At 37.3% G+C, this 26,674-nt stretch overlaps 1 protein-coding gene and 1 pseudogene across 10 annotated transcripts in view; both read right to left on the bottom strand.

Moving 5' to 3' along the window:
- Tanc2 (tetratricopeptide repeat, ankyrin repeat and coiled-coil containing 2) overlaps positions 1–26,674 on the bottom strand; it is a 311,247-nt gene that overhangs the window by 113,027 nt on the left and 171,546 nt on the right. For all 10 annotated transcript variants that reach the window (XM_027427849.2, XM_027427850.2, XM_027427851.2 and 7 more), the window contains 2 exons: positions 22,085–22,271; positions 8,070–8,333 (listed from right to left, as the gene is read on the bottom strand). In XM_027427849.2, the coding sequence (XP_027283650.1) occupies positions 8,070–8,333; positions 22,085–22,271 (451 nt within the window). The remainder of the gene's footprint in view (positions 1–8,069; positions 8,334–22,084; positions 22,272–26,674) is intronic.
- Positions 17,937–21,468, bottom strand: LOC113836913 (annotated as a pseudogene).

Genomic DNA, 26,674 nt, shown 5'->3' with positions numbered 1-26,674 from the left:
CTTGTTTTATATGAATATTTTAGCTAGGAAGGAATACCAGAGTATTGATTGTATTGAATGAAAATACAGCTACCAACTTATCACTGATGATTGGCATAAATATGGCAGAAGGGGAGAAAGCCCAAGGATTATCTTTTCATATCTGTAGGGCCTCAAATGTTTTGCCACAAAATTCCTACAGAGTACTTTCTATTACATGAGAATTTCTATTACATGTTGGATTTACAGAAGAGGATGTACCAGTTAGGTTTTTTTTTTTTTTTTTTTTTTTGTCAGCTTGACACAGCTAGAGTTATTTGGGAAGAGGAACTTCAGTTGAGAAAATACACCCATCAGATTGTCTATAGGCAAACCTGCAGAGCATTTTCTTGATTAATGATTGATGTGTGACAATCCAGTCCATTATAGGTGTTGCTACCCCTGGGCAGGTGGTTGTAGAGGGCTGAATAAGAAAACAAACTCAACATGCCATGAGGAGCAAGCCAGTAAGCAGCATTCCTCCATAGCTTCTGCTTCAGTTTCTGCTTTGACTTCCCTTATTAATGAGTGTGACCTGAGAGTTGTAAAGACGAAATAAGCCTTTACCTTCTCAAGTTGCTTTTGGTCATGGTGCTTTTTACAGCAATGGAAACCCAACTAAGACAGATGACATGATGGTTTGCCTTGAAAGCTTTACAAGCCCTTTTACTATCAGTGGTATATATCACTATCTGATACCTGATTATAAATGAGGAAAAGAGGGAGGGAGCTAAAGGGGTAGAGAAAACAGCCTGGAATTTTCTCAGCTTAACGAAAAAAGCCTATGGACAGAAAATATAGTAGATCACAGGTAAGCTGTTGATTGGGAAGTAATACTTATTAATCTGTTCATTAATTTATTCACTCAGTAAAAACAAAATCAGCAGTAAAAATGTCAACACAGTCTCTTAATAATACTTTTGCCATTTTTTTTTTTTTTTTTGAGATAAGGTCTTACTATGTAGCTTTGGCTGGCCTGGAGCTGTAGACAACAAGATCTCATATATGAAAAACTTCAAGTAGTGTTTTTATGCATCAATAGCAAATATTCTTTTTAAAAAGGAATAAAAAATCAATCTCATTGATAATAGGTACAAAAAACAATAAGTGAAGTATCTAGGAATAAATTTAATAAAGAAACTAACAATAAAAGGACCCCAGGATTGGAAGGACATCCTGTGCTCAGACATTAGAAGAACTGATATTGTTCAAAAGTCCATACTATTAAAAGTGATCTATTGACTCATTGAATCCCTATCAAAATTCTTCACAGAAGACATTATATTACCTGACTTCAAAATACTTCATAAAGCTGTAGTAATCAATACTACATGTTTTCATGTAAAAATAGATACACAGGTTGAAGGAACAGGATAAAGACTGAAAAAAACTACATTCTATAAGCAACTCATTTTTAGCAGCAGTGCTAAGACTCTATAGGGAAAGGAAGCGTCTTCAGTAAATGGTGTTGGGAAGCTCCATGTACACAAGCAGTGAAAACACTCGTCAGCTCCGTAAAAAAGAAACCATGTTAAGGTTCCTAAACTATGAAATCACTCAAAAACAAAATGGAGCAAGCCTGAATGCCACCAGAATGGTTTTCAAAGAAAAGTTCAAAACAGAAGTACAAGGAGATAAACAGGGTTGCATCAAACTCTTCCACCCCATCATTTGACAAGTAAGTAATTTTCTGAGAAAACTTTTTGTCATAGTGTGTCAATCTTACCACTCCATTTGTCAGAATGTGCTCTGGTTATACTTTCTCTGCTTCACTCACTGATCTCCCAATCAAATCATGAGCCCAGGTTGGCCTCAATTTACTAAGCTGAGGGTGGCTTTGAACTGCTGATCTTTTGGCCTTCACCTCTCAACTGCTGGTATTTATAGGTGTGTGTCTCCCTCCATACTACTTACATCTTTACCTTGAGTTCCAGGTACACTTAAACAATCAACAAGCAGCTAACATTGCTCTATGGGGCAACTTTGAGGATAACTGTAACAATAATACCATCATCCTGTACAAAGACTCTTGAGAGCTTTGGAGGGAAAAATTGTACTGGCAAATACTTTTGAGATAATTATGTCAGGTTAAATTAATATTATAATGTTTAGTGAACACATGGCAAATATATGAGATAATTACATAAATTTAAGTGAAATGTGGAAACAGGAATTTTAAGTAAAAGGAAAAAAAATCTAAAAAGAAGTCAATAAAGCCTGTCATTTAAAAACCTTGTTTTTAGTAGAGTAAGAGGGAATAGGAAATAAAGAGAAACTTATTTTAAATTAGATTTTTATTAGATTAAAATAGCTGAAGACCATATACTCATTTAACAAAAGCGTTTTTTTTAAAAAAGTGAATGTAGTTTAAATACATTCTGGGCAGAAAAACAAAAACAAAAACAAAACAAAACAAAAAAAACCAAACAACCAGCAGAGAACATTTGGTAGAGAGCATTTCAGAAACAACTCCATACTGATTTTAGAAATCAATTTTGTTATTTCTTCTTATGTCAGTTGCTACCAATGGAAACAGACCATAGTAATACAGCCATCACTCTTGCTGAGCTAGAACAGGGAGGCTGAAATGACACTTCTGTTTCCTGCTCGTGGGCAGAAGCCACTTTCCTATATTTATACAAATAAAGTCATTATTCTGACTACTGAAAAGCCACTTTTGATTTTCTATAAAATCTTCATTATAGTTTCTAATTAGATTCATTTACGCCTCCTTAAATTCCCAATCTGCATTTACCTGCTTAAGATCTTTTCTTAGAAAACTGTGTTGCTCCAAGTACTAACAAGTGGATGGAGAGAGATTATATTTTTAACGGAGTTTGTATTTTTCCAGTAGAACCCTGTTTCCCACACAAAGCACTGACAACAGCTGCTGCAAACACTTCCTGCTTCCCACATACCTTCAATTCACTGCCAATCTCATTTTAAGACACTAAAGATGACCATAGACAGCCGGCTGATAATTCCAGCCATGCAACCACAAATCCACAAGTCACTTCCTTCTAACACAAAGCTTAAAAACAAATATGCAAGAGCAATTCAAATTGTGCATGCCACAAAACTCAGAGTTTAAGATTTTCATTGTTTGGAATTTTAATTTAAAGGTGTATGAAACCTAAATTTGTATTTAGAAAACAGAGCAACTACAGGAAAAACCCAAGCTACCGACTATCGTAAGTCACTCTCAGTCATTTTACCACTAGAGAGGCAAGTGTTTTCCCTCTTAGCTACATTCCTAGTTCATCAAGGTGAAAGTTCTTATGCCTCTAGTAAATAGTACTATCCTTGCATGTAGAACCTGGAGCTTGTAAACAGCATATTTATCCTCTTAATTTATGTTGGTCATCACATTTCTAAAACTATACAGCTAAATCTATTTGACCAATATATTAATATTTATAATGCAGTGGATAAAATACAGATGATTATTTTAGGATTTATAATATATATCCTATGTGTATGTTAGAAAGAGTAAAAAGATTAGAAAAATCAAAATTATTTCCTATTAAACATTTGCATATGTGCTAACTCTACAGTCCCTACAAGTAAAGTGTTATAAAACCCCAAACAGGGTCTTTGTCTCACAGAATAATTTTGGTTTTCTTTTACTTAGGATTTTTTTTTTTTTGGTTTTTATTTTGAGACAGGGTTTCTCTGTGTAGCTTTGGAGCCTATCCTGGCACTCTCTCTGGAGACCAGGCTGGCCTGGAACTCACAGGGATCTGCCTGCCTCTGCCTCCCGAGTGCTGGGATTAAAGGCGTGCACCACCAACGCCCAGCCTTACTTAAGATTTTCTTTGTTTTTAGAGATAAGGTCAGCCTCAAACTCACTAGGTAACAGAGGAGATGGCCTTGCTTCTTGCTTCTGCTCCCCACTTTCCACTTTCAATTTTTGGGACTACAGGTGTGTGCCATCATGGGAGCTTAGGCACAAGAAGGTAATTATCTTCCCAAAGTAGGCAGAAATACATAACATAGCAAGAATTACTTAGGAATTTTTTCTGCATGTTTTATAAGTGACACAAATGATATTTTAACCTTTTTTTTTTGTAAAGACAGTGCTTTGCTAAGTGTGTCTCCAAGTCTGGTTGCAAACTGACCATAAACTGCCTTAGCCTCCCAAGTCCTGGTTTGACAGGTGAGTCAGCAGTCAATGTATTCAACATTATTTGACTTCTTTGTATTACTCATACTAATTTTTAAAAAGAAGGGAAATGTAAAAGCTGTATTTCAACAGTCTTTTATTTCTAACATCCATCTCCCCCTTACATGACTCCTGGGGCAATTGAATAAATTAGCATATGGGGAACAAGAGAAGAAAATAAAGGGACAAATACTGCATGCTTTTTCTTGTATGCAGAATCTTAATTAAAATATTTTCTATGAAAGCAGAAGGGAGATCATTTCTGAGGATCACAAGAAACCACCGGGTGCAGGGACAAGAGACTCATGAGAAATGAGTATGGGAAAAGTACAGTGATATATGAACATATACTGAAATCTATTTTTTGTATGCAAACTGAAAATTTTGATAAAACAAAGAAGAATAAATATACTTGATTTCCCCCACCCTATTTCCTATTTGAAAACCTCAGTTACTTTTTTTGTTTTATGAGACAGGGTTTTCCTGTGTAGCTGTCCTGGCTGTCCTGGAACTGGCTCTGTAGACCAGGCTGGCTTCCAACTCAGAGATCCACCTGCCTGTTTCCTGAGTGCTGGGATTAAAGGTGTGTGTTACCATACCTGGTTTCTCAGTTATTCCTGATTATCAAGGAGGTTTACTTTCTTCAGTTTGCAGAGTCATTTCTATGTAATATTAAAAAGCATATGAAAATATGTATGTCTATAAACAGAGCTAAGATATAAAGACGGCACTCTGCTGAGGTAAGAAAACTATCAAAATTGATTTAGGTATACTATTTAAACTACCAGATTTTGTGATTTTATCAGAGTCTTATACATTATATACTTAGCAGGGTAATTCCCTATGAACTTTATTTCCTAACATTCTGGAAACATTTTAAATTCACAGTCTGTGAATGTTTGAAAATGACTCATTTGGTTCATAGCTCACTTTCCTGTCTCTATAGGAGCAGATTAAAACCATGGTTTCCAGAGACAAAAAACAATTTAAAACAAACCATTGTCTGACCACTGATTTGCCCTTTAAGTAACAGCAAACTTGTTTGTAATATGTCCATTACCGATTGTAAAAATTACCTGATAAAGTATTTTCTTAACACTGTCATGCATACTATTCCAACAGTGTAAGATCCCAATTCTTCAGTCATACAATCTGGCCTCTATTTGTGCATTCATGTTTTCCTTTTTCTCTAATTTATCCACTTATTTATTGAGTGATTTATTATGTGTGTGCACATGAGTGCCACTTTGCGACAGTTGGCTTTCTCCCTTTACCAAGTGGGTCCTGTGGATCTAACTGGGCAAGAGTAATGCCTGCACCAGCTGAGCCATCTCATTTGGCCTTTGTTTCCCTTTAAAGGTATGATCAGCACTCCCTCAGAAGCTAAAGAACTCTGATAGCTAGAAAGACTTACAAATGAAACTGCCATGACCGCCTGAAATAATGATTAAGGATAATATAATTTTGTTTTAACATTGGGAAGAAGGAAAGAGAAAGAAAGAACACATAGCATGTAAAGGAAGAAAATATTCTCCAACCTTGAACTAAAACAAATGAGAAACTAGTGTGATAATATGTAAAATAAATAATACACCTGAAATTAAAATGATGAAAAGATATTACCAAGATCAATGTCCACTAAAAAATTTTGAAAGACTTCAGCAAAATTAAACTTTTGTGCTTTACAATAATATCAATAAAAATTAGAAGATGATCAGCAAAGTGGGAAAAATATTTGAAAACACAGGTTTATAGTCAGAAAAAATATATATGCATTTTTAAAATATGGTAAGACGGCAGACAACTAAATCAAAAGCTTTATCAAAGGTCCGAGTAGAAATTTAATAAGGAAAATGTATAAGTACTAGTAAGTACATAAAATAAGCTTAGTATTATCTAGCATTAGCATAATGCAAATTAAAGCCCATAATCAAATATCACCTTACATTCATTAATTACAAGCATAAATGTAATCAAATGCCACTTGTGGAAAGGATGTAGAGAAACAGCAATTGTAGTACACTGCTAGTTCAGAATGTAAAATGGCGCAGCCACTTTGTATACTTTGTAAAATAGTGTGGCAAGTTCTTAAAAAGTTAAATACAAAATCTAACTTATGAATGACAAGTACACACCTAAGTATTCACCTAAGAGAAATGAAAACACGTAAGTCTACAGACTCATACACACATGGTCAAAAAGCACCACTAACAATAGAAAGAAACTGCCCTTCAACCAGTAGGCAATACTGTTTGTGAACGCTTATTTTTCATGGACATTCTGAGTACAACTGCTAGGTTTGTAGGTAATACATATTTAGCTTTAATAATACTGACATGTAACATACTCCCATCATTAATGTGTATCACATTAATTTTGCATCACATCAATGCTTGGCAATGCCATTCCTTCTAATTTTGTGACTGCATGTGGTATTTCACAATCATGGACTGTGAGGGATCTCATACTTCACTCTACTTAGTGATCTTGGATGGTGGAAGAAGACAAAAAAACTTCAGGGTCAGAAATGAACGTTTATCACTCAGGGAAAAAGGAGTAGTAGACAACAAACATGTTTTACTTCCCTGAATACCAACGTTCACAGGCCAACATGAAGAGGGCTAGGTGATATATGCAATTGACTGCAATATGAGAGGCCCTGTAACTAAATGTAACTAAAAGAGGATCAATATGTTAAGAGAGAAAATTTGCTGTCACTATATAAAAGTGAAGAACCTTCTAGGTGAGCCATTCCCTCATCATCATACTTGGTAACAGATGCTGATCATTTTCCAGAGGTCAGAACCCTAAGAACAGGTAGGGATGTGAAATGAGTGTCAAGAAGCCAGAACCAACAGAATGAACATTTCACTGTTTGCTTTGGAATAGAGTCTTGTGTTTGTATCTCATGCTGGTCTGGAACTTAACTGTGTAGCTAAGACTGGCCTTCAATTACTGACCCTTTTGTCTCAACCTCCAGAATGCTACAACTGTGGGTACCACCACACTTGGCTGCATAACTAATAATATCCCTGGAAAGAAGTCTAATGACAATACATGTTTTATTATTCCATATCACGAACTGTATCTGTCCAGGCATTAATTTGGAGAGAGGGAAAGGCAAATACATTTTTTATTTTGTAGTCTGGACAAAATTCAGATGATACATTTTGAAAAATTTCAGTATAGCTGTTTCTGTAAAAATCCTGGTTTGAATTATTAAATAGCAACATAGCTGTATTAAAAATATCCCTGACATCACTCCTGTGTAGTTACTGAGGGAAAAAATGACTTAGTATTTCAGTTACTTATCCTCCTGTATCATTCTTTTATGACTGAGCCTGCTAGTGGCATCTGAGTTGGGAAATGAAGGTACCTGGTTTTCTATAAGAAGACAGCAAGAGTTTTGTGAAAATACTGAACTGGGAGAAAGAAGAAGCTAGGTTTCTTGCTTGCTCGTTTGTTATACCCTCAAGCAATGGATGATGATTTCTGATATTCAAACTACCAAAATATGCTTCATCTAAATAATAGTTATTAAAACTCAAGTTTTAAAAGCTAAAACCTCAAAATAAAATTCTTTTTTGTTACATTACTAGGAACTGAACCCAAGATCTTATGCATGCTATGTAAATGCTATACCACTAAGCTATATCCCCAGGCCCTAAAATTTTTACAAACAGTAAGACAAACTAGTTTATATACTTTATTGGCTCTCTTTGTGATTTTGTTATGTTTCTGCAAATCATGGGAGGAGAACTAGTAAACTAGATGAACCTTCTCCTAGGCTCAAAGACATATATATGTTACTGAAACACAACCTGTCTTATTTCTATTCATTACATATTCGGCAAAATAGTCTTAAAAACAAAAACAAAAAACAACTTACCTGCTACTGAATTTGGCCGAGGCATGAGATACAAAGGAATGGACTGTACTGATTGGGATAAAACTGTTTCCAGATTTCTCTCTTGGATCTTATTCAGACTGTATGTGGATGCAGTCATGTTTTCATCTACTCGATACAGACAGGAGTCCATGCTGGATTTCTGAGACTGCCATGGTTTTAGGTTTCCTCCAGATCCTAATTCTTTACTGCTTTCCCCAACATATTTTGTACGCTCCATGTTTTCTGAATAATTTGTCAATGTAGCTGAAAAGAAGCACAAAACAAATGTTTTAAAAATTCAAAAGAAAAAAATTAATGTTTATGATTAAAAATTCATTAGTAAGCCAGGTGTTGGTGGTGCATACCTTTAATCCAAGCACTTGGGAGGCAGAGGCAGGCGGATCTCTGTGAGTTCGAGGCCAGTCTGGTCTACAAGAGCTAGTTCCAGGACAGCCTCCAAAGCCACAGAGAAACCCTGTTTTGAAAAACCAAAATCAAAACAAACAAACAAACAAAAGATTCATTAGTAGTTGAGAATACTACTAACATTATCTTTCAAAGTTACTATGTCCATTTACCCCTAGAAGTTTAGTTTAAATAACTGAAACCATTATAAATAATATCTTACATATATCTAACACTTTATTTAAATGAAATAAGCATGTTCATGTATCAGTATCAAGGGACTGAGAACAAGGCCTATCAATGCTAAAATTTTAGAATTACCAACAAGGTATTTACATATGTTTATGGACTTCCAGAGAGCACCAACAGTCCCTCTAAATTCTCTTTTCCCCTCATCTCTTTCTTTTCCTTCCTTATTTCCTGGCTCATATTTACACACCCACCCACCCACACAACAAAACATATGATTAAAATAAACAATAACTAAGCAGAAATTAACACAGTAGAAATCACCTGATCAAATAAGAAAGTGACACAGGCCTTTCTTATACAATTCTTCTCAGTTCTAATCCTTTGCATGTCACTTGTAAGTGGCTTGCTAAAGAAAAATGATTTTAATTAAACCAAAATCTGAAAGGTCTTATAGAATTTTATCTAGTCTTACTAATAATTATACATGAATAGAAGCATTTTCTTAACCCCAGAAATGAAGAGATGAACAACAGTAAAGTCTAATTTATTGAATTTTCAGTAATAACTATAAAAGAATAAAAGATATCATACCTGGGAGAGTTTTATACTTAGTTCATGTTCTCTTTCTATACTTTGAATGTGTCTATTGCTAAAGAAAAGAAAGAAACTGAGGAGGTAATCTTATTTAATGAAGTTTTTCTGTAGATTTAAGTGGAGTTCTGGATTTTGCCGTACAAAAGAAGATATAAAATAATCTTGTTTCTAATTTAAATAAAAATGGAGGGAAAAAAAGAGTAATTAAAAAATAAAATGTAAACTTTATTATTATTTTTTTCTCCACACAAAGGAAAAGGATCTGGAAAAAGGAACTTAGCTAGAAAAAGTGAAGAAATAAAAGACTCAAGTCTGAGAATCTGGGAACTGAGGGAGAGAAGTGAGAGTGATGGCACAGGTCTCTATCACTCAGGGTTGCATAGGGTGGTGGTGGTGGTGACTACAAGTTCACGGCCAGCCTGGACTATAAGAATGAGACCCTGTCTCAAAACTAAAATGAAACCAGAGAAGAGGTACATATTCTAGAGCCCTCGAGAAATAAAATTATAAACATTATACGATTTTTGAGGACCTATAAATGTTGGAAGTCAAATCTCCATATTTAAGCTGGGCGTTGGTGGCACACACCTTTAATCCCAGCACTCGGGAAGCAGAGGCATGTGGATCTCTGTGAGTTCGAGGCCAGCCTGGTCTACAGAGTTAGATCCCAGACAGGCTCCAAAGCCACAGAGAAACCCTGTCTTGAAAAACAAAACAAAACAAAACAAAAAACAACAACAACAAACAAAAAATCCCCATATTTAGTTCCTTTTATTTCCTGCTTAGTAATCAGTTGTAAAAATTCAAAGAAATGGATAACTTATGATCAAGGGTAGACAACTAACAAAATTAAGCAAGGAAAACTGTCCCTTGGCCAGTCTTTGTAAACATGGATAAACCAAGGTTAAGTGGAAACCAAGGATGAAGTAGGTGGTGGCAACTTAAAAAAGAAATCAGCTGTGGACCCAGAACATGGAGAACAAATTAGTAACTAAAAATAACTCAGGGGCCCAGGAGGTTAGGAAATAACATCAGAAGAACTCAGATATGTATTAAGTAATGTTCATTTCTTACTAGATAAGCTTTAATAATAGCAATAACAATAGATTCATAATTAATATTTTGTAACTTGTATTTTTTGGGTGTGGCAATACCTAAGCATATGTTCTACCACCAAATTATATCCCAGCCCTACTTAAAACTTTTAAATTGTGTAAATGTACATTCCATTAGGTCACTAATAAAATACTCTAAGCAGGACTGGTGTTTCTATCCTGATTGTACATATGAAGAAATAATGCTTGGCAAAATTAGGCATCTTGTGTACTGTTACTAGAAAGCAAGTGCCTTTCAGGTAACTACTTGGCATCTTAACCACTTACTAATATTTTAGCAATTCTTTTGTTGATAATGCCTTGCTTCCTGCACCAGATTGTATGTTTCTAGAGGGTAGCTACTATACTTTCTGGGTTTTATTTTTGTATTTAAATGTAAAAACTTAGCACTAAGGAGCTGGGGAGATCATTCAGTGGTTAAGAGCACTGCCTGCCCTTCCAGAGAATCTGGGTTTCAGCCTCAGCACCTAGATTTATAGTATATGGTGGTAGCTCATTACTGTCCATAACTCCAGCCACAGGAGACCTGACACCCTCTTCTAGCCTCCATGGGTACCAGTCACATACATGAAATATAGACATACATGCAGGTGAAACATCCATACACATAAAAATAAATCTTAAAAAACAACATCAACCAAAAAACTTAGTATCAACTCTATAACTCCACTTGAAAAACAGAGAAAACAAGTGGGAGGAGACAGACTAATGCCCCACTACCATTTTTCCAAATCACAGAGAAACAGGGAGAAGTGAACTATATTTCTGGCTGTGCTGCTCTGGCAGTTTTGGAGGATGCTGCAAATGTTAACAAGATGCAGAAAATAAATGTGCTCATTCTTCAGTGTAGTTTTTATAGTACTTGTACTAAAAAATATTTCTACCTAGGGTATAAATATATATGCTACCTGGGCAAGCATTTAGGTAAAGAAATGATTTACTTTGAAAAAAAATACATGATGACATATTTTTGAGATACATAAGTGACGTTCTAAAGTATAGAACTAATGTTTGCATGTCAGTACTGGTAAAATGTTTACACAGTTCCCAGTACTATATTATATTCAGGTATTTTAAGTCTTGGTAAAGGCTTTTTATTTGTGTTATGGAAACAAGTATAAGAGACCAATTAGACTTCCTTTTTAAGGCTATTGCAAAAAAAATATATATATTTGAACTTTCAGCTTTTAAAAAGGCAGCTTCTCAATAATATTCCAGGGTCTCCTTCCTTCCTTCCTTCCTTCCTTCCTTCCTTCCTTCCTTCCTTCCTTCCTTCCTTCCTTCCTTCCTTCCTCCCTCCCTCCCTCCCTCCCTCCTCCCTCCCTCCCTCCTCCCTCTCTCTCTTCTCTGTATTGCTTTGGAGCCTATTCTGGAACTCGATCTGTAGACTAGGCTGACCTTGAACTCACAGAGATCCGCCTGTCTCTGCCTCCCGAGTGCTGGGATTAAATGGGTGAGCCACTAATGCCTGGATAATATTCCAGGATTTCAACATGCCATTTATTGACATGATTCCTTCCCAGCTCTCAGCTACTCCAGATAACAATTTCACATTCACAAAATGTGGTCACTTGCTTTGACTAATTTAGACTAGTTGGCAAATGTGGTGGTTTGAAAGAAAATCAGCCCCAAAGGGAGTAGCACTATTAGGAGGTGTGGCCTTGTTGGAGGAAGTGTGTCACTGTGGGGGTGGACTTTGAGGTATCTTTTGCTCAGGCTTCCCTCAGGGTGACTGTCAGTCAACATCCTGCTGTCTCTGAGTCAAGATGAAGGACTTTCACCTCTAGCACAGCTGCCTGCACGCCACCATGCTCCCCGCCATGATAATAATGGACTGAACCTCTGAAACTGTTAAGTGAGCCCCCTCAATTAGATGTTTTCATCTATAAGAGTTGCCATGGTCATGGTGTCTCTTCAAAGCAGTAAAAACCTAAGACAGAAGTTGGTACCAGGACTGGGTTGTTTTTGTCATAGGCCTGACCATGCTTTTGTTTGGAGGAATTTGGAATTTGGGTTAAGAAAGCAGTGTAACGCTTTACACACTGCTTAATGGGTCTTCTAGCAGGAGCATGCTAGGCAATGGTGCTGATATGGTTTGAAATGTTGGGAGCTGGCTCAAGAGGTTTCAGAGAAGAATTTTAGTATGTTGCCTAGAAATCACTCTTGTGATATTTTGGTGAAGAGTGGCTGCCTTTTGCCCTGGTCTGAAGAGTCTGCCTGAGGCTAAAGTGAAGTTTTGAATTAAGTCCGTTGGCAGAAGAAATCTCAGAACTGTCTCATACAGACTGTTGTGTGGATATTAGTGGCAACTCTAATATTTGACTTATTTATCTGCTGGTGGACAGACAGGATGGTTCTATCTTGGTTATTGAGAATAGTGCTACAACATAACATGGATGTATAAGTATTTCTATGGCAAGATGACAGACTCTTTTGGGAATCTAGGAGCACTGTAACTGGATCAGATGGTAGCTGTATTTTTAGTTTTTGAGGATATTCCATAATGATTTCTATAGAGCTTACTTGTATTTTTAAAATTAAGCATAGAAAGTATGGCTAAGTTGGTTTTACTGGCCCAGAATCAGTAGGCACAGAAAGAATTAAATAATACATGAAATATCAGAAGTTAAATTCTTTGATGCTGCTTACATATTTGGGGAACTTTTAACCAATTCTAACTGCCTACCTGTCTGATGAGTTGTTATTCCCTAACTAGGTAGTATGTGTCAAGATGCAGTGATGCAAAGGACAAATCATAAATACTTAGACTCAGAAGGGCAATTCTGTGGCAAAGTGACCATATATAGAAAGAAAATCACAAAATAAAATGCTAATATATGCATATTAGACTATTTTATGGTGGAAACTGGAGTAATTTAGAGTTTTCATATTGACTGAAGCAACACAGAATGCAATGACCTTAGATATTTCCAATAACAGTTGCACAAGTTCAAAGCTCCATGATAACAGGCCAGATAGGTTGGCTTTTTATAAATTAAACATCTGTATGTGCAACATTTCTACAAGTTAAGTTAGAAAGGAAGCATTACCCTCTCCCAAGGAAAATTTTACCTAGTCCTTTCCACTATTCCTAATACATCATTAATTCTGCTTTTTCTACATTCAGTTATTTGCCAGTAAAACAAAGAATAGTGGGGGAAAGTTCCAAATGAGTAAGGTTTTACTTCCAAAATTGTCTCCATTTTCTTTCTTTGATATAGAATAAAGTATCATCTCAGAATATAAAAATGCTTGCATAGCATGTCTGTGTATATTACTGTTTGGGTGTGGAAGGGAGGTGTGGAGATGCAAGAATTGCAGTCTTACAAACAGGTTTGTTATGAATAAAATTACCTCTATACTTTGAGACATATTCACTGAGATATAATTTACATACCATAAAATACAGCCACTATAATATAAAATCAATGTTTAGTAAATTTATAGATTGATACAATTATCACCACAATTCAGTTCTAGAACATTTCTACTAACCCACACAATTCTTTTTTGCCCATCTATAGTTAATCACTCTTAATCTAGTCCTAGAAAACTACTTATTTATTTTGAACTCTATAACTTTACTCTTTCTAGAATTTCCTATAACTAGGACCAAACATTATATAATTTCTGTGTCTAGCTTCTTTTACTTAGCTCATTTTTGAGGTCAATTTGTGCTGTAGTATTTATTAGCAGCATATTTAGTTTTCTTGCTAAATAACATTCCATGGTACAGAGATATCACATTTTTATAGTAATTTACCCTTGATGGATATTTGGGTTATTTTTGCTACTATGAATAATGTTGTTTGTTATTAACATAACCTTTCCATTTCTCCTGAGTTTACTTCATGTATATTTATACTTATTCAGACTTCATGTTTATTCAATCCCCACATAGTTTTGAGACTTGAACCTAGGGTCTCAAACGTGCTAGACAATTTTGCTATCATTAAGTAAAATGCTTGATTTGTGTTCACTCTGTTGCAAAGGCAGGCTCTCCTTCAGCCTCCTGAGTAGCTGGAATTACAGGCTTGCACCATTAGTCTAGTTGTGAGCTCTTTCTTCCTTTTCTTTGTGTGTGTGTGTGTGTGTGTGTGTGTGTGTGTGTGTGCGTGTGTTTAAATTTATTGTTCCAGAATTCAACACAGGTATTGAATATGCTTTGCTCAAATCCATTCCTGGATCTCTCCTCCAAATCCTTCCATACTCTGCTACTCTTCCATCCCACCACACATACTCTTTTTTAAACCTACCAAGTCTGCTTAGTGCTGCTAGTATATACGCACAGAAGGGGTGTAGGACTACCCATCAGCACATTGGCAACCTACCAGGGGCTTCATCCCTGAAAAAACTCACTCTTCCTCCCCTATATCTATCAACTGTGAATAGCTTTGAACTATGGGTATCAGTCTGTGAACCCCTCTCTGATGCATGCTGAAAATTCTGGGTGGCTTGACTTTGTTATTTTTTTGGGTCAGAGTTTCACTCTGTAGCTCAGGCTGGTCTTGAACTCATTATATAGCCCATACTGGCCTCAAAGTCATGGCAATTCTTCTGCCTCAGCCTTTCAAATGCCAGAATTACAGTCATGTGCCACATCTATGTACCATGTCTCTCAGCTGAGTTGATTCTTAAGAGTAAAATTGCTAGGACTGAGCATTGTGGGATATACCTGTAATTCCAGTGTGAGGCAGAAGCAGGAAGATGATGAGTTCAAGTTCATTCTTGGCTACGTAACGAGTCCTAAGCTAGCCTATATGAGTCTCCACCCCCAAAATGAAAAAAGATTAATTTTTAAATAAACAGTCAAATTATTTCTCCAGGTTACAATATCACTTTTACATCCCTATGGGTAATGTACAGACATTGTGGTGTTATCTTGTCACATTTGGATTTTTTTTTTTCTTAAACAGCCATTCTTTGGCTATGGAATAGTATTTAATTGTGGTTAATTTGTACTTCCCTAGTTATCAGTAGGGATAATTATAATAAGTATTTTTCATGGGCTTATTAGCCATTTACCTATAGCTTTTATGGTGAAACAGCTATTCAAACCTTTTGTATATTTTAAAATTGGTTTTGCATACTTTCATTTTGTACAATATTAGATTATATTGATTTATTACTCTACTCTTATTATGACTTATTTTTTCACATCTATCTATCTATCATCTTCTAGTGTATGTATGTTTGTGGCAGTGTGCATGTCATGGCATAAGTGTGGAGGTCAGAGGAAACGTTTTACAGAGTTCTTTCCTTCCATTACATGGGTCCCAGGGACCAAACACAGGCTGTCAGGCTTGGCAGCAAGTTCCTTCCTTTACCTATTGATCCACATTGCTAGCCCATAACTAAAATTTTAATGACAGGTAAAAATCTTGAGTCATGTTCCTGAGAGCAACTTTAAAATTATAGAATTTATTGTAATAATTAGAACTGTAGGTTTTGAAGTCATACAAACATGTCAGTCTTGGCTTTGCCTTTTACATCTAATACTGGTTCATACAACTAACACCTGTTTGAACCAGTGTGCTGGCTAGTTTTATGTTAACTTGACACAAGCTATAGGCATCTGAGAGGAGGAAACCTCAACTGAGAAAATGCATCCCATAAGATCAGGCTGTAGGCAAACCTGTAGAGCATCTCTTTAGTAAGTGATTGATGTGGGAGGGCCCAGGCAATTGTAGGTAGTACTATCGGTGGTTGGTGGTCCTGGGTTCTATAAGGAAGCATGCTGAGCAAGCCAGGAGGAGCAGTTTAGTAAGCAGTCATCCTCAGTGGTCTTTGCATCAGCTCCTTCTCGAGGTTCACTTTGAGGTCTCTCCTTGGCTTCCCCCAGTGAACTGTGACTCTGGATATGTAAGCCAAACTCTTTCCTCTCCAAGTTGTTTTTGGTCATGGTGTTCAATCATAGCAATAGTAACCCTAACTGGGACACCCTGGGAGCAATTACTTTTTAATATCAGTTTCCTAAGACTAAGAAGAAATTCTATTTTTATTATAGTAGAGTATATACATAGTTATTTTACAGCCAGACTGAAACACTCTATGCTTATCTCCACAGATGCTTGGAAACCTGGTACTGGCTACTGACCAAGACAAAGAAAAGCAGAATAAGTAATGTGCTGTTTAAAGTTTGAAACTTCTTCCTCCCCACCCTTCCCCCCGAGACTGGGTTTCTCTTTTGCTTAGGAGCTTCTTCTGAAACTTGATTTGTAGACCAGGCTGGCCTCAAATTCACAGAGAACTGCCTGCCTCTGCCTCTAGAGTGCTGAGATTAAAGGCATGTACCACCACCTCCTGGCTTGTATATTTCACACATACACAAACACACATAGCACAGTAACATACACTTTGAAAGGTAACGTTAAAATCTAAGAAGTTATATAAATATATTAGAATACCTACAATGAGAAGGGACCGAAGATAAAGGGAAAGTAATGAACTGAGGAAAGCTTTACACAGACTAATCTGCATGTACCAAGCAGCATTACTAATTAAACTCTGTACTTGCAGTCCAGGAAGAGAAAAACAAATAATTTTGTCTAAGGATAGATGAGAAGTTACATGTACGGAGCTGAAGGGTCATACTCTCTAGCCTTAAATGATAGAAAACAATCACTCCCCATTTATTTCTTATCCCTAAGTGCTTACTCATGGTTGGTTAACAGCCAAACTTTCTGGAGTGTAGAGAGAAACCTAGCAGTTGATAACTCCGTGGCTCATTGAGAAAAGGCATTTGCTGCCAAGCTTAGCACGCTAAGAACAATCCCTGGAGCCCATGTCAAGGTGGAAGTGTAAAACTGGCCCCACATGTGTGCTGCGGCATCATGTTCTGCCTTCAATCATGAGTACATAAACACGTGTGTGCACACAGCCCTCAATCATGAGTACATAAACACGTGTGTGCACACAGCCCTCAATCATGAGTACATAAACATAACACATGCGTGCACACAGCCCTCAATCATGAGTACATAAACACGTGTGTGCACACAGCCCTCAATCATGAGTACATAAACACATGCGTGCACACAGCCCTCAATCATGAGTACATAAACACATGCGTGCACACAGCCCTCAATCATGAGTACATAAACACATGCGTGCACACAGCCCTCAATCATGAGTACATAAACACGTGTGTGCACACAGCCCTCAATCATGAGTACATAAACACATGCGTGCACACAGCCCTCAATCATGAGTACATAAACACGTGTGTGCACACAGCCCTCAATCATGAGTACATAAACACGTGTGTGCACACAGCCCTCAATCATGAGTACATAAACACGTGTGTGCACACAGCCCTCAATCATGAGTACATAAACACGTGTGTGCACACAGCCCTCAATCATGAGTACATAAACACATGCGTGCACACAGCCCTCAATCATGAGTACATAAACACGTGTGTGCACACAGCCCTCAATCATGAGTACATAAACACGTGTGTGCACACAGCCCTCAATCATGAGTACATAAACATAACACATGCGTGCACACAGCCCTCAATCATGAGTACATAAACACATGCGTGCACACAGCCCTCAATCATGAGTACATAAACACATGCATGCACACAGCCCTCAATCATGAGTACATAAACACATGCGTGCACACAGCCCTCAATCATGAGTACATAAACACATGCGTGCACACAGCCCTCAATCATGAGTACATAAACACGTGTGTGCACACAGCCCTCAATCATGAGTACATAAACATAACACATGCGTGCACACAGCCCTCAATCATGAGTACATAAACACGTGCGTGCACACAGCCCTCAATCATGAGTACATAAACACGTGTGTGCACACAGCCCTCAATCATGAGTACATAAACACGTGTGTGCACACAGCCCTCAATCATGAGTACATAAACACGTGTGTGCACACAGCCCTCAATCATGAGTACATAAACACGTGTGTGCACACAGCCCTCAATCATGAGTACATAAACACGTGTGTGCACACAGCCCTCAATCATGAGTACATAAACACATGCGTGCACACAGCCCTCAATCATGAGTACATAAACACGTGTGTGCACACAGCCCTCAATCATGAGTACATAAACACGTGTGTGCACACAGCCCTCAATCATGAGTACATAAACATAACACATGCGTGCACACAGCCCTCAATCATGAGTACATAAACACATGCGTGCACACAGCCCTCAATCATGAGTACATAAACACATGCGTGCACACAGCCCTCAATCATGAGTACATAAACACGTGTGTGCACACAGCCCTCAATCATGAGTACATAAACACGTGTGTGCACACAGACCTCAATCATGAGTACATAACCACGTGTGTGCACACAGCCCTCAATCATGAGTACATAAACACATGCGTGCACACAGCCCTCAATCATGAGTACATAAACACATGTGTACACACAGAAACACCAAATAACTAAAAGGTTTCAAAGAACTTTTTATTTTTCTTTACTCCACCCCCCCATTACCTGAAATAGGGTCTTGCTGTGTAGCCCTTACTGGTCTAGATCTTCAATCTTCCTGCTTTATCCTCCTGAATACTAGACTTTTTAGATGTGTAATCCTTGTTCATTTTTACCCATAAAAGTTTATTATCATTGCTTTGACAAAATATTTAAAAATGCTTGCCTATATACAAGTATTTTGTCTTCTATGCTGCCAATAGAAAGTTTCTTTTAACTTATATTTAATGTTCTTATAATAGTTTTCATTTGCATATATCTGTAGAATCCCGAGTTCCTAAGGCATACTATGAAGAACCAATCGTACTGTAATCACCTTCTGTATTCTGTAGGAGCTTGTCATCTGGCTTTAAAAGACGCATTCCCAACTCAGTAATGACAGACTAAAAGGAACGTTCACTCTTGCTCAAAGGAATCGGTCCTGAAGCAATTACTCTAGCTCCTGATTTAATCATATTTTTGAAGGAATCTTTATTTTTCCTTTTTCCTCACACACTCAAATCTTGACTATATTCCAAGAAGATATGGAGATTTAAATCTTTTCTTAAAATAGATGTGCTGTAACACGACACAGGAAAGCATCATGTATAGCAAATGTCTTCTTGAATACTGCAAAATTTGTAGCTTCCAGCTCTGGTTTCATTTTTGTGAATTCTTCCTTTGTCAGTGACTGTTTTCTAAGCTTCTGCAGTTTCTCCCTTGAAGCATCAGAATCAGGTCTTTATGGTGCTGGCAGGATGATGTAACTAGCAATCTATACTATCAGTGAAGGAATCACGAAACTATGTTGCTCAATGGAAAACTCACTTTACCAATTTGGCAATGACCTCTCAGTGTGCACCGTGACTTTTAGTTTATTCTTCTGAGATCAGAATTGTGACTTGCAGAGAAGCAGCTCTATGAAGTCTCACATTTATTATTTTAAGTCTGGGGTCTTGCTGGGGCTGGTGTCCAGACCTTCCCTCACATGGATGCTTTAAGGTGACACCCAGTCTATATTTTAGACTTCCTCCTTATTCTATGTAATGTTGGCTCTAGACTATGACATTTTCTGGTTGTCAGGCAGAAAAGAAATACAATACACATAAAACCCACTTATATTTAGGAACAAAGCCCAACTTTCTTTAGTAAGTACACAGTTTCTCTTCTCAGGGTATAAACAAAGCTTTATACTACTATTGTTCTTACTGGAAGAATGTATCTCAAACTATTTGTTAAAATATACATAATAGCTGGGTGGTGGTGGAACACACCTCGAGAGGCAGAGGCAGATGAATCTCTGTAAATTCAAGGCCACCCTGGGCTACATGAGACTGAATTAGTTTAAAAGAGTAACAGAGCTCACGCCTTTAATCCCAGCCCTAGAGAGGTATACTAGGAAGAAGCAAAGGGTCTCAGGGGAGATTTAGTTTTCAGTCACAGTGAGGACAGGATCTCTATTTCAGCCTTGGTAGAGGTAAGAGCTACTGGCTGGCTGCTTTGCTTCTCAGCATGCACCCCAATATCTGTCTCTGGGTTTTTATTATTTGTGCTAGAGCTCAGCACTGGATTATATATGTGTACTGTCACATCTGATTAAACAAACAAACAAACAAACAAAACAAACAAACACTAGCCAACATGGGGACTGGAGTCCTGAACGAAGGTCCTCACATTTATAGCACTACTTTCCCCATATTTTCAGCCCTGCCTTTTGTGTGTGAGTGTGGAGATAGGTCTCTTACTGGCTTGGAAATTACCAAACAGGCTAGGCTAGCCAGCTAAGGAAAGCCCAGGGATCCCTGTCTCTGCTTTCTCAGTGTTGGGATTACATGTGTGTGCCATCAAGCCTTTATAAGACCATCTGGTGATGGCCGTGCGTTGGTGGCGCACACCTTTAATCCCAGCACCCGGGAGGCAGGGGCAGGCAGATCTCTGTGAGTTCGAGGCCAGCCTGGTCTACAGAGTGAGTCCAGGATAGGCTCCAAAGCTACATAGAGAAACCCTGTCTCGAAAAAAACCAACCCCCCCCCCCCAAAAAAAAAAAAAGACCATCAGGTGTTTTAGATAGGCAAAGAATCACAGCTTCACAGAATTGGAGGAATAAAGCAAGAAAAAAAATATACTTACAAAACAAAAAGCTATAGAAAAGTAAGAGGAATAAGAACTCAAGATTCCAAAATATAAAGTAAAAGTAGTATTTAAATAAGGCAATAAGAAAAAGAGAGGAAAAGAGAACTGGAAGGCCTCTACTGCTCTGCTGTTGGAATTTTCTGCCTATGTGCTGGGTTGCAGCTGTAGTCTCCTAGAGTTCCTCTCTGTTCCCACTGCTTGTGCAGTATAGAGGGTTGAAGACCAGAACCTCAAGGGCACTATGTTCACTCTAGACGATTTCTTTCTTTGGATACCGGAAGCTGATTCTAGACAAAAGCCCAGTTTAAGCCACCAGCAGGTCTGTGCACCTGGAAGTGGAAAATGTGAAAGCTATGAGGTGAGCTAGAGAGGGGGAGACAAAGAGAGCACTGAGTTGTGTGCTCTGGAGAGGGAAGGGAAGACTCTGCCCACTGTAGGGTCACACTTTTGGGCTGTGTTCAGCAGTAAACCACCTTGTAGGTGCAGACTCAGAGTGATCATTGGGCCTAGGCTCAGAGCTGCCCGTCTCCACAGTTACCCACAGCATGTGGGCTTTGTTTTTGTTTTTTTTTTTCTTGTCATAAGAACACATAGGTCTCAGGTCCCAAGATTCATAAGCAACAGAACAAACTTATTCTACTTTGTTAAGGGCAGAAGCCAGGGTGTCCTATTGATAAGAAAAACGGGTCAGAAGGGGCTTCCAAACCTCATCAAAGGACCGGATACACACATGAAACAAACAGACCCCACCCCCCCAGGACAACTCAAATTGCAGATCTTTAGTCATTCAATCTTAATCTCCTTTCTTTGTTTTCACAAAATTCTACTACACCAGTGAAGAATTAATTTTTCTGGACAACTATTATGACAGAAGAGATGAAACAATCGGAATTCACAGAAACCTGTGTATAGAACGTTCTATATCTTGTCAAATAAGGCCTGAAAAAAGTGATTAAATAGAAACGAATGTTTCTCATTTTGTTGACCTTTATCCATTCAACATTTTTAAAAAGAGCAAATATTATATATATATCCCCAAATATACCTCTGAAAATCTTAAGCTTGCATTTAAAAGGAATGAAATGATCCAAAATGATTATTATAAATAGAAACTCACCAATGATGCCACTGTCCCTGCTTTCCAGGGTGGAGGTTGGGCTGGTGACAGCCCCGTAGCTACAGTCCTTGGCAGCTGCATTTGTACTGACTGGTGGGAGTGTAGAGCAGGGGCTGCTGGCTGGTGGAGAGGCAGTGCTGCTAGTGAGAGTGGAGCAGGGACTTATCCGCTGGGTAATCGATGAGGTCTGAAAAATTAGAGTCGGTACAAGGTCAGATCAACTAATCAGCTGTTAAAATAACTTGATAAAAAAAAAATCAACGAAAAATATCCATGTAGCCTTTATAACTGTTACAATGGCATTATTTTTTGCTTTCCAGGATGAGATCCCATGCTCTACAATTAAGGTGAAACTTGACCACTTCATATGAACAGAGACTTGTGCTAGTTTTTCTGCTTTAGGAATTATCAGTGACATTTCTGTTAGTAAACATTAACAGAACACTTTTAAGCACAAAGTATTATTTCCAATCAACAAAACTTTTCAGAAGGCTTGGAACTGTGTCTTCTTAAAAACTTTCTTTGGTTAGATAAAGGATAACTCTGCAGCTGAGGAGAAATTTAAAAATTTCTTAATCATTTTTTGATACACAGGGCAAAATACCTCATTCTATAAGCTTCTCTAACACAGAGCAAATGGTGCTTATTTAACACAAAAAAATCAAAATTCTTGTAATACGTGATTAATGTGTAAAGATAAATTTATATCTTGAATAATTCTTATACCTGAGATGACCACCTTTTTAAGTTACTAGAGGATGGCGTCTTTGAACTACTGATTCTCTTGCCTTTACCTCCCAAGTTCTCCTATTACATGAGTGCACCATTATGCCCAGCTTTCCTTGGTAAGTTTTTAATATGAAGGAATTAAAAATTACCAAAAGGTTGGTAGCAAGGTTTGTCTAACTAATGAGAGATCCATTTTTTTTTCTTCAGCTCTTTCTACCCAAATAAATCACTGATGTAGTGAATAAAGGTCCTTTTTTGTCAAGCAGTAATTTCATCCTAGTTAAATAAGTCATAAGTGATCAAAGATGAAATTACTTGAAGTAGCACTAATGATAAATTTTGATATGTTAAATATTAAATTTAAAAGAAGCCTTTCAACTTTTGAAACCAAGAATCTACATTTCCTAACTAGAGAATGTGTTGATTAATAGCTGCAAGAATATTAACAATCTTTAGTTAATTTAATAAGGATTTCTGGATGCAATCCCCTATGTTTAATTATCTATGTTCAATCTTCGTTGGATTTTAGTTTCTGTACTATACCTGGTCATAAAAGAAACATTTGACTTAAACAAAAATAACACTATAACCAAATAAATCCTCTCAATCATATCAGTGATATTAGGAACTGATTTTTCCTTACAATGAAATAAGGCCTCAAAATCTATGAGGTAAGTTTCTTCTACTATATAGTATTCCTCCAGAGAAAAGAGGAGTTTCAATTTCTTTGTAACCTTTGTCTTTTATAAAACATTATTGGTCACTATAGCAATGGCTTTTAATTGGGAGTGCAGCAAAAATCACTCATAGGACATATAAAAAAACAAAACCAATGTTCCAGCAAAACCAACAGATACTGTACCCTATAGCACCTCAACTTAAAAATTCAACACACTGTTTTTTAAGGGCCAGGTGTTCATTTCTCTTACATGTAGGATGGCTCACAAACACAACACAAAGGCTTCAGCACCATAGGAGGGGGTCATCTCTGGCCTCCTAGGGCAAGAGGACCTTGGCCTTAGTGTACACCGAGAAGGGAAGGAAGGTGATTTCACTCTCCTGCCCTTGCTAGGGCTTGGAGTGACAAAGTAAGTTCCATTCCTTCCACCTCTCAGACAGGTGGCATATGTCATTCTAACCATTGTAGTAAATGGTAAAGGGACTAGCCTACTCCCAAACATTATAGGAGGTCAATACACAATTTTTTTTTAGATTTTATTTATTTATTATTATGAATACAACATCCTGCCTCCATGTATGTCTGCATGCCAGAACAGGGCACCAGGTCTCATTATGAGATGGTTGTGAGCCACCATGTGGTTGCTGGGAATTGAACTCAGGACCTCTGGATGAGCAGTCAGTGTTCTTAACCTTTGAACCATTTCTCCAGCCCCCTCAATACACAATTTTAACCTTCCTGCATCACTTCATAAAGCTTGTGGACTGATGAAATGTACTCAGTGTTTTATATTGCATATATCTATACTTGTCATACATTGAAAAAAGTTTTATTTTGCTATGAATTCATTATTAACAACCCATTTCTGTTTGTAGACAAGATTCTCAGTCTGGTCTTTGTCAACAGGCAGTGTATCACATACATAATATAGTCCATGTGAAGGTCAACCCCAAACATGATTTTTATGTTATTTTCTACAAAGTAAAGCAAATGTCATAAACACATGCTTTTAAAAGCCTTAAATATAAAAGTCATAAATTGTTTAGAAACTCAAAAACTGTTCAAGGCTTCATAATAGTATATGGATACTAGTGAACAAGATACAGATATTATTTTCTATGCTGTAGGCCAAATGGATATCTAATTAAGTTACTCCAATTCTATAAGCTTTTAGCACTTTTCTAATTTGTCCTCAAAATTCTCCAGAGGGAGAAAAGTGAAGTTTACAATCTGGACCTTTTAAAAGGTTCCACATAAATACAGGTAAGTGGCTGGTGAGATGGCACAGTGGGATAAGAGCCCTTTTGGTGCAAGCCGGATACCTTGAGTCCGATCCCTGGAACCCACTGTTGTCCTCTGACTTCTCTATACATTCATGACTGTCCATGTGCTACTCCACACATGTGCTTTTATACATACACACATCATGCACACACATATATTTGTGCAATCATAATACTTTAAAAATGCAGGTAAAAATTCATCCTAGTACCTTAGGGACTGGTTAAAGAATAAAATAAAATTATTAGAGTTAATTATCACTTTCAGTAATTGTTCTTTTATAGAAAATGATTCTGTCACCATATTACTAACCTGGGACATCTTTATTATAGGGTCTTCCTGAATGGAGTAATCCAACTTTGTCAAAATGTATTTAGCTCAGAAGAAAGTTACCAAAGATTATGACCTCTTAGTTTTTTTTGTTTTGTTTTGTTTTTCGAGACAGAGTTTCTCTGGCCAGGAACTCTCTAAGATATGCCTCCCTCTGCCTCCAGAGTGCTGGGATTAAAGGCCACCACTACCTGGTAAGTTTTTAAAATATTTTTATATATTTTCACTTATTTCTTACATTCAGGCAAAACACCCATGCAGACTTAATAAGGAGAAAAGAAAGAAAGAAATGTGAAAATGGGGGCCATGGAGATGGCTCAGCAAGTAAAAGCTCTTGCTGCCAAACCTGATGACCTGAGTTTGATTCTTGGGACCCACATGGTGAAAAGAAAGAACTGACTCCCACGAGTTGTCCTCTGAGGTCTACACATGTGCCATGGTACACTCCTGTCACACATACACAAATAAATAATGTAATAATAATAAAAACATGAAAATGAAATTATCAAAACAATGAAGGTAATGAAATAATTCTCTAAACCATAGTCTTACATATTTTACATACTAATTATACTGTTTATTACTGTATACTTTTTATTTATATGGCAATTTCAGCTTATAAAGTATCATTTTTGCAATAATCCTGTTATCTTGTTGTCCTTCTCTTTCTTGGTGGGAGATTAACAATTAATCCAGGCCTTACACTTGCTGGGCAGGCACTCTACCACCAGCTATCCCCCAGCCTTATGCTTTAGAGTTGTATTTGGAGTTACGGCTTTATAAGTATATTTAAAAGTAAGGCACAATTTACATACTTATGACTTGATTTGAAATCATAGTGAGTAATTTTATCATCTTTGAAGAAAAAAATGAAGTAGTTGTCTATAAGGAGGTATCATGATAGTAGTCATTAGGATAGTCACATGCTAACCTGGCACAAATATCAAGAAATGAAAAGTATTTGGGATTTACCTCAGCGATAAAGCACTTGCCTAGCAAGCACAAGGCCCTAAGTTTGGTTCCCAGAATAGGGGTAGGTCAAAACATCTCCCCAGGCCTGAATAAAATATTTTACTACAAGGCATTGAACTAGGTAGGTTTCTATTTCTGAGATAAAGACTAACGGTAACTTGGGAAGGAAGGTGTTTATTTTAGCCTACAGCTACAGTTCATCATGAAGGGAATCCAGAGGAACCTGGAGGAAGGAATTCAAACAGGCCATGGAGGAGTGCTGCTTACTGGTTTGTTCCCACTTGTTTGCTCAGGTTGCTTTCTCATACAACCTGAGACCACCAGCTTAAGGGTGGCACTACACACAGTAAGCTGGGCCCTCACATCACATCAGCCATCCATCAAGAAAAGGCCCTACAGACTTGCCTACTGGCAAGCTGACAAAGGCATTTCTCACTGAGATGCCTCTTCCCAGACAACTCTAACTTGTGTCAAGTTGGCAGAAAACATACTAGGACATTACCCAAAAGAAAGTTAACTACAAAATAATATTTTAAAGCTTTCTGAGATGGATACCCAGACTATTAGTTTCTCAGGTTTTCAACTTTTCTAATAAATGC

Source organism: Cricetulus griseus, chromosome 7 (genome assembly GCF_003668045.3).
Source record: "Cricetulus griseus strain 17A/GY chromosome 7, alternate assembly CriGri-PICRH-1.0, whole genome shotgun sequence".
Taxonomy (NCBI): domain Eukaryota; kingdom Metazoa; phylum Chordata; class Mammalia; order Rodentia; family Cricetidae; genus Cricetulus; species Cricetulus griseus.
The sequence above is the reverse complement of the archived record's forward strand: the minus strand, read 5'-3'. Positions and strand labels throughout refer to the sequence as shown.